This window comes from Sceloporus undulatus, chromosome 1 (genome assembly GCF_019175285.1).
Source record: "Sceloporus undulatus isolate JIND9_A2432 ecotype Alabama chromosome 1, SceUnd_v1.1, whole genome shotgun sequence".
Classification (NCBI taxonomy): Eukaryota; Metazoa; Chordata; class Lepidosauria; order Squamata; family Phrynosomatidae; genus Sceloporus; species Sceloporus undulatus.
The window spans coordinates 185,544,510-185,558,529 of NC_056522.1; the positions used below are offsets into that span (position 1 = coordinate 185,544,510).

At 39.6% G+C, this 14,020-nt stretch overlaps 1 protein-coding gene across 1 annotated transcript in view; it reads left to right on the top strand.

Moving 5' to 3' along the window:
- The window catches only part of LOC121916771, a 61,153-nt gene extending 47,551 nt beyond the window's left edge, over positions 1–13,602 (top strand). The window contains exon 2 of the mRNA XM_042442252.1: positions 12,215–13,602. Within this exon, the coding sequence (XP_042298186.1) occupies positions 12,238–12,915 (678 nt within the window). The 5' untranslated portion in view covers positions 12,215–12,237 and the 3' untranslated portion in view covers positions 12,916–13,602. The remainder of the gene's footprint in view (positions 1–12,214) is intronic.
- The last annotated feature ends 418 nt before the right edge of the window (positions 13,603–14,020 follow it).

Below are 14,020 nucleotides of genomic sequence, written 5' to 3' on the forward strand. Positions count from 1 at the left end.
GAAATCATTAAAATGTGAAATAAGCACAACCAGAGATATCTGGTATGCTATCTTGCTCCACTTCTAAGGGTTATCAGCAAACAATATAGGTTTAGAGAATTTTCCATAATAAGGTAGTCAGAGATAGTCCCCTTTCCCCCCTGTTAAGCTCATTGTTCATTGGTTTTATAGTAGACGTACTGAAATTGCAAATGCTGCCTGTATAACTATGCCACATTTTTTCTCTTTCTTTTTTGTTGTTCTGCACCTGTACTACAGAGCTATAGTAAATCCAGAAGCTGCTCCTAGTAAATTGAAAAGTAGTTCACTAGGGAAAGGCAATCAGTTTGCTGGCATGAAACAAGAGAAATCTCTTAGAGAAGCTATAACTCCAAGGCCAAAGCTACTGTGAAGTTCCCCAAATCATTGCTATTGGAATAAGCATTAACCTATAGAATTACTTTTGCATATTTGTCATTCTGGTGAGATGCTGTGCTGATAGAAGCCACATTAGGAAATTTGGCTACATGTTCCTAAAGCTGCAGTTCGCACAATAATGAACTTGTAGTTCCCGCTTAACACTCAGATGAAATATTAATTTATCAGTATTGAAGCCATGCAACATGATCCTAGGCATGCTTTCTCAAAAGCACTGACAATTAATGGAACCTCCATGGTTGTGTGTGTGTGTGTGGCTTCACACCACCTGCTGACTTGTGGTGACCCCATGAATTTCATAGGGTTTTCTTAGGCAAGGAATATTCAGAGGTGGTTTTGCCAGTTCCTTCCTCTAAAAATATAGCCTACAGCACCTGCTTTTGTTGGTGGCCTTCCATGTAAGTACTAATTAGGGCTTCTTGTGCCTTTAGGATATTTAGGTCCTACCCCCATGCACAAATATGTATAAATTCCAGTTGTTGGGATGCCAGTTCAGGATCTTCCCAGGCCCTGAAGTTTCTGGGCCAAAACCTGAGACTAGGGAAGGCCCCTGATGTGTTATGTATTACTTTATATGCTCATGTATAAATTTAGAATTTTGAGTCAAAAATTCGACCCCAAAACCCTGAGTTGACTTCTCCATGAGTAAGTTCTGTACTTTTACTCTTATAAAAGAATGAACCCCTGGTGAAAGAGCTTAATCTGTCCTGGAAATATTGACCCCTCTCTACTCTTTCATCCATCCAGCCTTTAGTGTGAGCCCAATCAGTTATGCCTGCTGGAATTTTATAATTTCTTTGGCATTGTTTTCCTTTGGTTCATCTTTTGAATCCTTTGTTATGTGCTCCTCAATTTTACCCTCAACCTATCTATGGATCATATCAAAATACACAATTTTGGCCACCAAACCTGCTCTCAATTTATGCATGAGGTTGACTTATAGTTGAGTATATATGGTAACTATCAACCAGAACTGCTCACAGCTTCTCATTCAAATATACACAGATAACATTTTCCGGTTTCGAAATTAAGAAAGAAATAGCTAAAGGGGCTGTTCTAATTCATGGAGAGATGTAGGGGTTATTTCTTCTCACTTGAGGAGCTGCAATAAGGCACAGCTAATATGGCCTCCTTCTAACCAGGAGTGGATGCAGAGCAGTGTAGAAGATGAACCCTGGCACTCAACCAGAGGGAAGGAGGAAGCCAACTAAGCAATTACATACTGTGGGTAGAGATGGGCAGAAAGAGGCAGCTAGACACCACCCCATCTGCCCTGGATGGTGGCCACAGCAGACAAACACTGCAGCCTCTGTGAGGCTTAAAAAGAACCCGTTCCTGGTGGGTTCTTTTGCCGTTTCGCCAATTGTGCCATTAGTGCACCTGCATGCAATGATGACAGCCACACGGACTGTGCTGTTTGGGCACTGGGCTGCAGAGCCACCATCGTTGTGTGCCCTGTGTAAATGGCGTCACACCAAGATGGTGCCTGCGGCACGGAGTAGGGCTCAGGAGCATGTGGACGCTCCACTCTCCCAAGCCCTACTTTTGGCCCCAGGCCGGCACAAAGCGTCAGTCTGTACTAGGCCATAGATTCCAAGAGAGTTGTTGCAAGTTACAGGAACAAATCAATTAAGCATTTAAAATTGTAGCAAGCTACTGCTCTTCTAGGTGAGTTAGAGATTTGCACACAGCTCTCTCCTCTTGTGTGGTGTTGAGCCCTCCCAAAATAGAATTTGTTCCTTTGTCTCCTGCCTGGAGAAGACCCATGAAAACTGGAGATTCAAGGGCAGACCCTGAGATCTAACAACCCTCACTGGGGGCAAGTGATGGGGCGTGACAGTTGCCTTCCGATCCTGTTCATAGACCATCTTGAAGCATTCTGGCTGCTCACAGTGTGTAAAAGGGTACTGAAGATCTAGAAGCATATTTGATCTTTGATCCATAAGATTTTGCTATGTATCTTTCTCTTCATGATGAGCAGGAGACTGCTTCCTTGAATAGCTCTGGAAGAGACCGGTTCCTCATATCTTGCTCCTTATCTATTTTCTAATGCAGGTAGAATGCTAGATGAATGGATGACTTTGTGCCAAGGCATCAATGCATATGTGAATACTGCACAAAATATGTGTAGTTACCTATTTGTTTTACTAATGCCAGATGTTTGTTTGATCTGTAAGTTTTGAGGGTCAAGCCTTACTGGACCCATAAACTCAGTTCTTTCCCCAGTGTCTCATAACTACTAAAGCATATGATTTACAACAGGAATGGGACACATGTAGTTCTCCAGAAGATGTTGAGACAACAATTCCCAGCATTCCTAGTCAGCATAGCCAAGATGAAGAATAACTGGAGTTGCAGTGTAGGAACAGCTGGAAGGCTGCACAATACCCACTACTGTGCTACAGCTTTAATCTACCAGTGACAGTCTCAATGCTCTTGTCTTAATGCTCTGTTGGTGATCAACTGCATTTTCACTCTCTGAGAATACTGTGGATCTCCCCCACCACCATGTTGGTTGGGTTGTGTTAAAGTGAATTTGCATATTGTATTCCCACAGACATTGCCTATTGAAAAAGTCTTGTGCTTCTTTGTATCTGACTTTCTGTTTTGCATGCCATTAGAACACAGACAAAGTCAAGGGCTGGTGAATAGATTACAATACTCCAAAGAGTGGAAAATTAAAAAGGAAGAAGAGGAAAGACTTTTTACCGTTTGGTTCAAGTGTGAACACCACTGCACCTGGAGATGAAGGATAAAAGCTCACATTCATACAAACTCGCTCTTGTATGAGAAGCCAAGTAACAGTGGCTGCCATGTCACGAGTGATTCAGGAGATCTTCCTTACTCTGGATTAATCATATAAGAGGGGTGGGAGTAGGGAATGAGTAAATGATATCCTGTTGGAAAGAATATTTTGTCTGAGTGGCTCATGCATTGATTTTATTACATAGTTGCTGGAAGTTCTTAGACATCTGTGTGATGAATCATAGTCCAGAGAACAGAAGCAATTAGCTACATTGGGGCCAGCAAAGACCTTGGAAGGTGTCTAATTGAGTGACTTGCAACAGTGCCAGGAAACACTGTGAATTTGACAAGAATCCCACAATTCATTTCTACATTGGCCCTTCTGGGATATAATTTGTTAGCATGTACGTATTAGCCTAGATAACTAATCCAATTCATTCAATGCTCAGCAAAGCCAGACATGCTTGGCTAATGACTTTTAGAAGTAAAATATGTTGTTAAAAGGCAAATCACTTTATAGACTATTATTAAATCTGTGATCATTTCAACATTAAAAGGATATTTACTTTATTTTATTTTGGCATTCCAGGCCATAAATTCTATGGGAAATGAGGAGGGGGGAGGAAAACCTCTAAAGAATGGTAGTGTAAATTCCACACACGCAATGCTTAATTTGAAAAACAGGGTAAATGTTCATGTTTTGGCAACTTTAGAAATTTTATGAAGAAAATGTTTTTTGAAAGTTGAGATTATGTTAGGGATGCATGAAGTCACCATACACTTCATGTTTGAGAGTATTCATATGGATTTAATTTTAATTAATTAATTAATTAATTAATAGCTATTGTTGATTGTACCATCTACAAATATATCTTATACTAGATATTTTGCTATTCAGAGCACCAGTACAGACAGAAGCATACTGAAAGTATATTACGTTGAGTAATTTCTTACCAGGTCCCCATTCAAAAGCTAGCTGTTGAATATCTGAAATGTCTAAAAGTCTGCTGAACCGTCCTTAGTCATGTATCTTCTAGGAATTATTGAGCAATTTCCCTTTTGATCATTTCCCCCATGAATAAAGAGCAAGTATTAATGACCTCTCACATTATATTAATGACATTTAACAATCTATTTAGCATTTAATACTTGATGGATCTGCTTCTCTGTGTTGTCCCATTCACGTTAATCTATTGGTTTGTTTTTAGAAAACTGCATAATCATTTTCACTTTTCATATATTTTAATATATTTGTTCAATTTTAAATGCACTTCTGCTCAAGACATTGCTTTTAGTAACAAGCTTATCCAAAACCAATTATCCCTATTTTAAATTTAACTTAAAGTAGAAGCAGACAAATGTAGGAGATGGAAGGATTACATTAACCTGCTAGGAGACCTTCCACCCTTTGTGAAAAACCTGTTTCTTTTTGCCTCCCAAAAATGCCCTCTGTTACAAAATCTGGAGATGTGTGCAAAAATGAAAGAGTAACCTCATTTCAAGATACTTTCGTACCTAGGAAGTCCAAATCAATCCATTTTAAAAAATAAACTGAAAAGAAAGTTTCAAACATCTTATGCAATAAGTCAAGAAGTGCTATGGAATTCTTATAAAGATTTGAAAGGAACCTTGAAGTTTATCGCAGTGAATAGGCTCATAGGGACTGTGCACACCAGCGGGAAAGACAAAGTTGTGGGTGCAGTCAGGGCATGGCATCCATATGACGCACGCCCCGGCTCCGCCCTCATGGCTTCTTTTTGTGCCCTACAAAGGCCAGATCAGGGCCACAACGTGCAGTTGCTGTGGCCCCGTTCTGGCTGTAAGAGGGGTAGTCTGCCCAGCCTCATAATCAGTTATATCAGGTACTTTACATTACAGGCTGGAATATTTGAGATGAAGTCCTCTCAGCCCCTCTGAACCTCATTCTGGAAGTACAAATTAGAGTTAACATCCTTTAGAAAGTCTTTAGGAAAAAAATATATGAGATATCAATAATATTGATTTCATGAGCACTTGAGGATAGAAAGGAGTCAGAGGAAACTGTGTTTACTCTTGGCCTCTTTGGTGAGCACCTTATTTCTTGCTTGACCACTCTTGCTGTGTGTAATCCTGGAGCTGTGTGCAGGGTTAGTGTGTATTGAGTGCTGAATTAGGATTTGGGGAGATCTAGGGCCCAATTGCACTACAGAATTATAGTCACATTATTCCATTTTAACTGCCATGGTTCTGTCCAATTGAGGGAGGGACATTTAGAATCCCCAGCCAGGGAGCTCCTCTGCTGCCTCTGACTAAACTGCAAACCCCAGGATCCCATAGGAGGCAACCATGGCAGTTTAACAAGGGACAATAGTGCTATAATTCTGCAGTGTGGATGGGACCCCAGATTCAATTGGCCTTTCAGCAATGAAGTTTACTTTTTGGTCATCTTGTGCCAGTCATAATCTTTTGGGCTAATCTGCTTCATGCAGAGGTCTGTTGTAAGGGTGAAATAGTGGAAGGAGAGAACTATGTAAACCATTTTGAGTCTCTTAGAAAAACGATAAGGAATAATAAATAAAATAATTTACATAGATCAGCAAGGGTGACCTCTCCCTTAATGCTGTTGTGGTATCATCCAGTCCAGACAGTAGAGGTTTAATAAGTATACATATACCATTAGGGAATCAGGAAAACCTTGCCCTCTTAAATATACCCCTTTTCCAAAGGAGTTTATCACATGGGGGAAAACCTGTGCAGAAATGGGGGTTTGAATCAGAAAAAAAACCCAACACAAAAGCGGGTTGATTTTCATATGATGTTGTTGTTAAAGTGGTGTTATTTTGTATGGAAATTAGATGGAAAGTAGACAATAGCTGCTCCCTTTTACTTTCAGAAAATCCCCAAAGTAAAAAGGAGTGGCTTTTGTCTACTTTCTGTTTGGGTTAACACCACTTTAACAATGACATGTGTGAAAATCAACCCACTTTTGCAGGGTCCCCCCCCCCCCAGCTTTTAAATCCTGTTTTTGCAGAAGATTTCCCCTGTGTGATAAACTCCAAAGTCTAGTTTCTACAGAGAAAAGCCTTTCCTGATGGCAGCCAATTTGTTCTTTACATCGCAAATTAAGCTAAGTATGTAATTCACTAGATTGGATTTTAAGCACCTTTTGCTCTAATCAGTTTCACACCTATGTGTTAAAAAGGAACCATATGTTATTATAAGAAAAGTGGATTTTAAGAAAACTTATAAAACTATAGTAAGCTGTTAAGGAAAAAGTATGTTAGTTCTTACTGAGTGTTATTGGGAGCATTCCTTGCCTTTCTATTTAAAGGATTCACCAATGACACTGGAAAATGGAAACAGTGTGCTCTATTGCTTATTATGTACTAACTCAGCCCTCTATATCCAACAATTCTTTACCCTCAGATTCAGTCATCCATGGCTTGAAACCCCCCCCTCCCCAATGATGACATTCAAAAAGCAAGGGTTGATTTTGCCATTTTATATACAGAACACCATTTTACCATGCCATTGTATTTAATGGGATTTGAACATCTATGGATTTTGGTATCCCTGAGGGGTCCTGGAACCAAATCCCAACAGATACCAAGGGCCCACCGCATATGCTAAATAACTGAACAAATAAAGAAATAAATAGCATTTTGAAAAGTTTGCAAGCATAGAGATGAGGGAAATGGTTGCTTCTCCATAGTGATGTCACAGGAAATGCCCAATGGATAAGGAGTCAGAACATCTATGTGTGCTGTTAGCAGCTAGAGATCTTTGCAATGATAGTGTTATGAGGCCATGGCTCCTCATAATATGGAGTCCTGAGATTGGTAGTTTAAAAGGAGGACATTTAGAAATGCTCCTCTGGTGCCTCTGACCAAAGTATAAAGCCCAGGATTCCATAGGATACAGCCTTGTAAGTTAAAGCAGAATCATAGTGCTATAATTGTGAGCCCCCCTAGATTCATATTTGAAAATCACTTTGAGCAGAAACCAGAAACCGTGTGCTATATTATCACTGTGTGTCCATCTCTATTTCGAGATTCTCGTCCATGTTCTCTAAATGTGTGAAGAGGGGGAGTGAAGGACTTTTTGAATGGGAGAGCCTCCTATATCTGTAGGGCTTTTCTTAGGAGTTAGAACCCAGGGAACTATTTTTGTTTTTGTTTCTATAGATAAAAAATATTGGTAGACAGGATAAGCTAATATAGCCATTCACACTCTCCATCCTCATAAATTTACAGTGTATGTATACATGCCTTCAAGATGCCTGTTGATATAATGGCAACCCCATGAATTTCATGACGTTTTTCTTAAGCAAGAAATACTCAAAGGTGGTTTTGCCAGTTTCTTTATTTGAAAAAAAAAATAGGATACAGCACCTAGGATTCCCTTGATGGTCTCTCTTCCAAGTACTAACCAGGGCTGACTCTGCTTAGTTTCCAAGATCAGATAGTTTCTGGTGCCCTCAGATTCCTAGTTAAGAATCCCTGAATACAATTTCTGCACAAATCCTGAATTAATAACCATTTTTCACTACAAATGTGTGGGATTTGTGAAAGAAGCCTATAATCCATTGACAATAACTAAAGTAAATCTTTTCCCAAGTTACTTCCTGGATGTCGGCATGTAGTGGCTGGGAGAAGGTGTTTGGCTGTGTGGACACTGTATTTTCAGTGACAATGTACACCATAGATGGGAATTACAGATGATGTTAGGCTGCATGTCCTATTGGCTTCAGCCAGTATAGCCTTTGGTGAGAAATGTCAGGAGTTACTGTCCAACAGCATCTCACCCCTGATACACATATTTCTTGTGTTGTAACTCTTGCTGAATAAACAGCCCTCTCATAAATGTGCCTGTACTGTCATGATCAACCTCGAGTGTCCATGCCAAGCCACTAGCATTCATGATTTGGGGTGGAAAATTAATTGTGAAACAATTAAACCCTCTTTATTTCATCTTCCCACAGTTATTAGTGAGACTAAGCTCCCCACATCCTTTTCTGCACTGAAGTCCTTTGGCCCCCAGTAGCAATGCCTCAGGACTGTCAGCTACTTCTGTGCAACTTTATTGCTCCTGTGAAATCTCATTGCTCTCATAGTTAATATATTTGTTCCATTTCACAGTGGGATATTGCCTGTTTCCAGATGTCTGTTTAAGTAAGTAACAGGGATGTATCTGAAATTGACATCAGAGTTTTCCAGACAAAGTGATATGAGGGGGAGTTGACTTAAGAACCAGTGTTCAGTTGGAATCAGGAACCCTTTGATGTGCAATGCATCTGCTCATCAATGTAATAAAAAAAAGTATACTGTAATCACAGACATTATGTTGTGCTGAGTAGAATCGTGCTATGAAAAGATGGGAGGGAAATATAAGAGGAATAATATTGTCCATATAGAGAGAGACTGGTATGTATAGCTCAGGAAAATTGTATTGCTAGAGTAAACCAGAGAAATTGTAGCATTGAGCGAAAAGAAGCTCTGTGTTTATCATAAATTCTGTCCAGATGTGAAGCTCACTAGCCCTTGTTCCAAATGTATGCCAAATGCTTTATGGCTTAAGTAGGTGTTGTACACATGCAACAAAAAGTAATTGCTATAGATTCATGATGACAAGCTAAAGGAATGGATTGCATTTTAGCTTTGGGGAGATAGATGGGGGTAGATTAAAACAGAACACGTTTCAAACCCCTGTCAGTGTGGTCCACAAGATGGCAACAGATGCTTCTCTAATGCTTCTAACAATCAGGCAAAAAAGAATGGCCTTGAACTTCAAAACTTAACTATTTCAGTGAAACAGAATAATCTGTTCCAGCAACTGGAAAAATCACAACCCATCTGAGGTCATTGCTATGGGAAGCCTTTCCAAACAGATTCAAAAATAGGACCTCTAATGAAATACTACAGTGTATCTGCAGGTCCTAAAAGCAGTACTCTTGAACTTGAGTCCAACCAGCCCTAGAATTGGAGGCTTACACTGCTGTTTAAGGTCTATAGAAGCGGTGTCTGTGTTGGAAAGAGGTATCAGGAAAGAAAGGAATTTTTTTTCCTTTTCTGTTCTCCAGATTTTTTCCTGGTATGTTATGCAACATAAAAGGGTTCACGTTTGGGCTTCAGTTCAGCATTGAACCTGAGTTCTTTATTACTAGATAGAAGGCAGACTTGTTTTGCAGAGTAAGAAAGGAAAAATGTTATTATTTTTCCATTTCCTCTCTACCAAAACCTCTGAATATAATTGACTGGGTACTTATTACTTTCATTTCCCCCCTTCAACTTGTTGTTGTTATTGTGTACCTTCAAGTAATTTTGACTTATGGCAACCCCAAGGGAAATGTATCACAGCTTTTCTTGGTAGGATTTGTTCAGAGGAAGTTTGCCATTGTCTTCCCTTGAGGCTGGGAGAGTGTGACTTGCTCAAGGTCACTCAATGGGTCTGCGTGGCCAAGCGGGATTCAAACCTTGGACTCCAGAGTAGTAGTTCAACTCAAACTATTATGCCATGCTGGAACAGAAACTCTTTAACATTCTCTAGAAACAAGCTGGAAGCACACCTGTTCTTGCTGGGTCATTTTAATTATGTCTTTTAAGTTGGATGTGTGTATTTGTTTTCCTTTCAATTTATAATATTGAGGATGTATAGAAATCACTGCATTATTTTTGGGTAGTCCTGGTCCAAAGTGATAAGTACAGAATCAGCCAAGTTTGGTATTATTGAGAATATAATTCCTTGAAGATGAGAAACTATCTTGAATCCTTCTGAGAGGAAGGAGCTGGAAGCATCAGAATCTGAATCATAAATCCAGAGTGTCTGGAACATTTGCCTCCCATTCCAACCTTCCTAATCCTTTTTCCTTCCTATTCTGCTAGTAAGCCTGAGAAGAGCAGCCAAAAGGTCTCCTGCAATGGTTCCACTGGTTAGGTTAGATTAGAAAAACAATACGTTTGACAAGACTAGTGTAGGAGAAAATACCAGAGAAGTGGCAGTTCAAGAAGCTAGTGATATTTCTTCCGTGTTTCAAGGCTCTGATAATAGAATAACAGAATCTTAGAACTTGGAAGTTGCCACAAGGGCTGCGTAGTCCAACTTCTGCCATATGTGAATACCTTCTCTCATGCAGAAAGATATGATGTCTGTCTGGAGATGAAGCCTTCTCAGAACTTAACTTGTGGAGTTGATGATGCTTAAGCATATACCTTTAAGAGTTTTGTTGTTGTGTGCCTCCTACTTGCGGCAACCTTACTTCAATTGATAGTGCTTCATTTGAACTCTCATGTAGAGGGGCCAGAAGCACAATATGGTGAGTAGACATTTTGCAGCATTAATAGCAACTGACAATGGGACCAAGCCAGACTTTGTCTAATCTTACAATTTTCAGTCATCATTGTGCCAGGTACCATTAAATACATGCACCATTTGCCTGACTTGCCCTCCAGCTCTCAAGAAACACTTGCTTCTAAACTATTTATGACATTTCACCCTATTTATGTTAAACAGTCAGCAGAGAAGGCCAAGGCTCAATTTCAGCTTGATTTCTAATGATTTATGTTGCAGCAGCAAACAAATGGCAGACAGGGTGAATTAAATAAAAGTTTCACTTTACACATAGGCACCCGTCTCTCCTTGCCACTTGTTATGTGGGAGAGGGGATTTCCTTTCTATTGAGAATGCAACAGACAAGATTGGTGTTCTTTCTGTTTCTGGGCCAAACTCCATCACTGTGATCTGGAAAGCAAACAAACAGAGTCTCCTGACTGTTTAGGATGAAACTGGTGTTTCTGTTTGCCCAACCAGTGTGTACACTGAGTTATTTGCATACTCCAGGAGAATATCCTGCTTTATGCCAATATAGCAGAGAGATGGAGACCTCTATTTTCTTGGAGTGGATTCAGCAACCACTGGGGAGTGCCTCACCCCATGTCCACGGCCTTAACCTCCTGTTCAAAGAACAGAGAGCCCTAGATTCACAGCCCAGGCTTATAACAAGGCAGCCCCATTAATGTAGCTGTGTTGAGCAAGTGAAATAGGCATTCATGCAAACTATTGGCTCTCCCAAATCTCTACATGTTAATTTTAGACCTCTAAAATCAGTAAGTAAATAAATAAATAAAGGGATGGGGGGGGGCAGTACATTCTGTGGGTTAGATATGAGGATGGATAGCCCAGGTTAAATGTTTACTTCCCCCACAATTGGAACAGTGGGAGAAAATTTGGAAAAGGAGAATAAAACAAACTTTAAGTACGAATTTAAGAGAAAATGTATATAAATCACATTATAGGTGGTACCTAAACCTGTATGAACTATCCAAAATAGATTTAAAAAAAGATATATATGTTGGAAATGCCACAAAGAGGTTGGGACATACATAGATTGTTGGTGGAACTGTGGGAAGGTAAAAGGTTATTGGAGGAAGATACACATAGAAATGAAGGACGTTTTTAAAATTAAAGAATGTGCAGAGCCAAAAATGTACCTCTTGAATATAACTGAAAATAAGAAAATAGAGGAACAAGAAGGAAATTGTTATTCCATATTATTGTAGTGGCGAGAATGGTATTAGCAAAATAGTGGAATAAAGAAGAAATACCAAGAGTGGACGAATGGAGATGAAAGGTAATGGATCTATATGAAATGGATAAATTAACTATGCTGGTTAGAAAAAAATCACTAAGGGAATTCCACAAGGAATGAAATTCATGGGAAAATATATACAACTAGAGAAAAATGAACAAATTTTAATTTTTTGAGCAATAAGGAATTTTGGTTAAGAGTTATAGAGATATTGTATAAGAAGAATGGTAATTGGTAATATGATATAGGTGGAGATAGAGGAAAACGCAAATTGAAAGGATAAAGGTTTTGAATCTATGGACTGTAAATATTAAGTAAATATTAAGAATAAGACTAAGTAAGAAATTAAATGTATAAAAAGAAAAACATAACTTGACAACATATTATTTGATAATAAATCAGGACATATATCAAAATACTATAAATTACTAAACAAAAGAGGCTTGTGGGCAAAACTGATGCACTGATTGTTTTGTTTGTTGGGCACAGTGACACTGGCGAGGCAATTGAACATGGCTCTTTGGACCACACGCGAGACTGAGCTGCTGCTGGAGAACTTGGCAAAGTCCGAGGAGGCGGTCAAAGTAGTCATGGGGTCAAAGAATAAGGCCAATAGGCACTTCTATGACAGCGCTGCACAGGAGTTGAAGAACGGCAGATACAATTGCACCGCAGAACAGTGCCGCACGCAATTTAAAAAATTAAAGACAAAGTTTTATGAGACGATGAGGAAATCTGGGGGCGACCCCCCTGAAGAGCAAAAGCCCCCCTTCTTTGACGAGATGAGGGAGCTGTGGCAGCGAGTGGGCAGCCCTGCGTGGCAGACAAGAAATAAGTCTACCTGCGTACCATTGGCAACACATGCTGGTTCTCCTGCTCCATTGGCACATGGACTCAATCGGATATACAAAATGGGGAGGTGTCAAAAACCTGATGCAAATTACATTCATATGCGGCGGAGTTATAAGAGAGCAGAAAAATACTGGCGAAATGTACACTTGGTAATGGCAGATATTCTCCAGATCACGCTACCTTTTGATCCACTTCTTTTTCTTTTGAACATGATGCCCAAAATGGACAAGAAAACAGAACAGAGAAAAAAGCGAATAATCTTATATAAGGTCACATCCGCAATAATAATCTGCGCCAGTGATGGTGAACCTTTTAGAGGCCAAGTGCCCAAACTGTAACCCAAAACCCACTTATTTATTGCAAAGTGCCATGTCCCTGTGGCTTTCTAGTACCAAACTCTGGCAAACTCTGTGCTGGGGCCATGGCACATGTGCCCACAGAGAGGGCTCTGAGTGCCACCTCTGGCACGCGTGCCATAGATTCACCATCACTGCCCTACATGGTGGTTCTAATAGGGCAGCTCTACATATACAGAATAAGAATTTATAGACCAAAGGCGCTTAATGCTACAAGGCTCCCAAAAACCTTTTGAGCCATGATGTTCTTTTGTTGTTGTTGTTGAGTGACATATGGCAAACCTAAGACAAACCTGTATTTAGAGAGATCTCATAGCACTTTTAAGACTAAGTGAAAGAAAGAAATTGGCAGCATGAGCTTTCATAGACTTCAGTCTACTTCCTCATGCATCCCTAGTCCCTTACAGTCTTGGTCCAGTATTTTTGTTGTCTCTACATGTAGGCTTTACACTCGTGCTTTTCTTCTGGTTTTCCATTTCTCATTTTAAAGTGGCACCCCTTTAACCATAGATTGCCTTGCTATTTTGGTTATTTTTCTCCTATATTCTTAAATAGATATTGTGACCCTTGAACTCTCTAGAGTGTTTTTAACCTCATTTCCTGTGTAATCTGCCTTGATTCTGCAAGGAAAAGGCGGAATATAAATAAATCTTCTTCTTCTTCTTCTTCTTCTTCTTCTTATTATTATTATTATTACACAAGTTTGGTTCATTCATGATTATGATGAAACTGTAGAGAGAAGAGTGAAGGATGGATGATGGGATGACTAGAGGATTTATATGGCACTCAAGGATTGTGTGGCATCTGAAATAACTATTGGAAAATAAATAAAAACATAGGGATGGGAAGAAAGTCTGGAAATAATTTGCATTATTATTCCTTCCCAGGCTGAAAAATAGGCTTCCTGATAGTTGGGAAATCCTATTGGGAAGAGAATCTTATGCAGTTTTCTCCCTGTATTTGAACATCTTGAAATTTTGCTGAGAAATTACTCTGCATAAGGGGAGGGGGAAACTTCTTTAAAAAAATGTCCTATGCAATGCTCCATCCCCCTTTTCCTCCTGTGTAAAAACACCAACAATTTTGT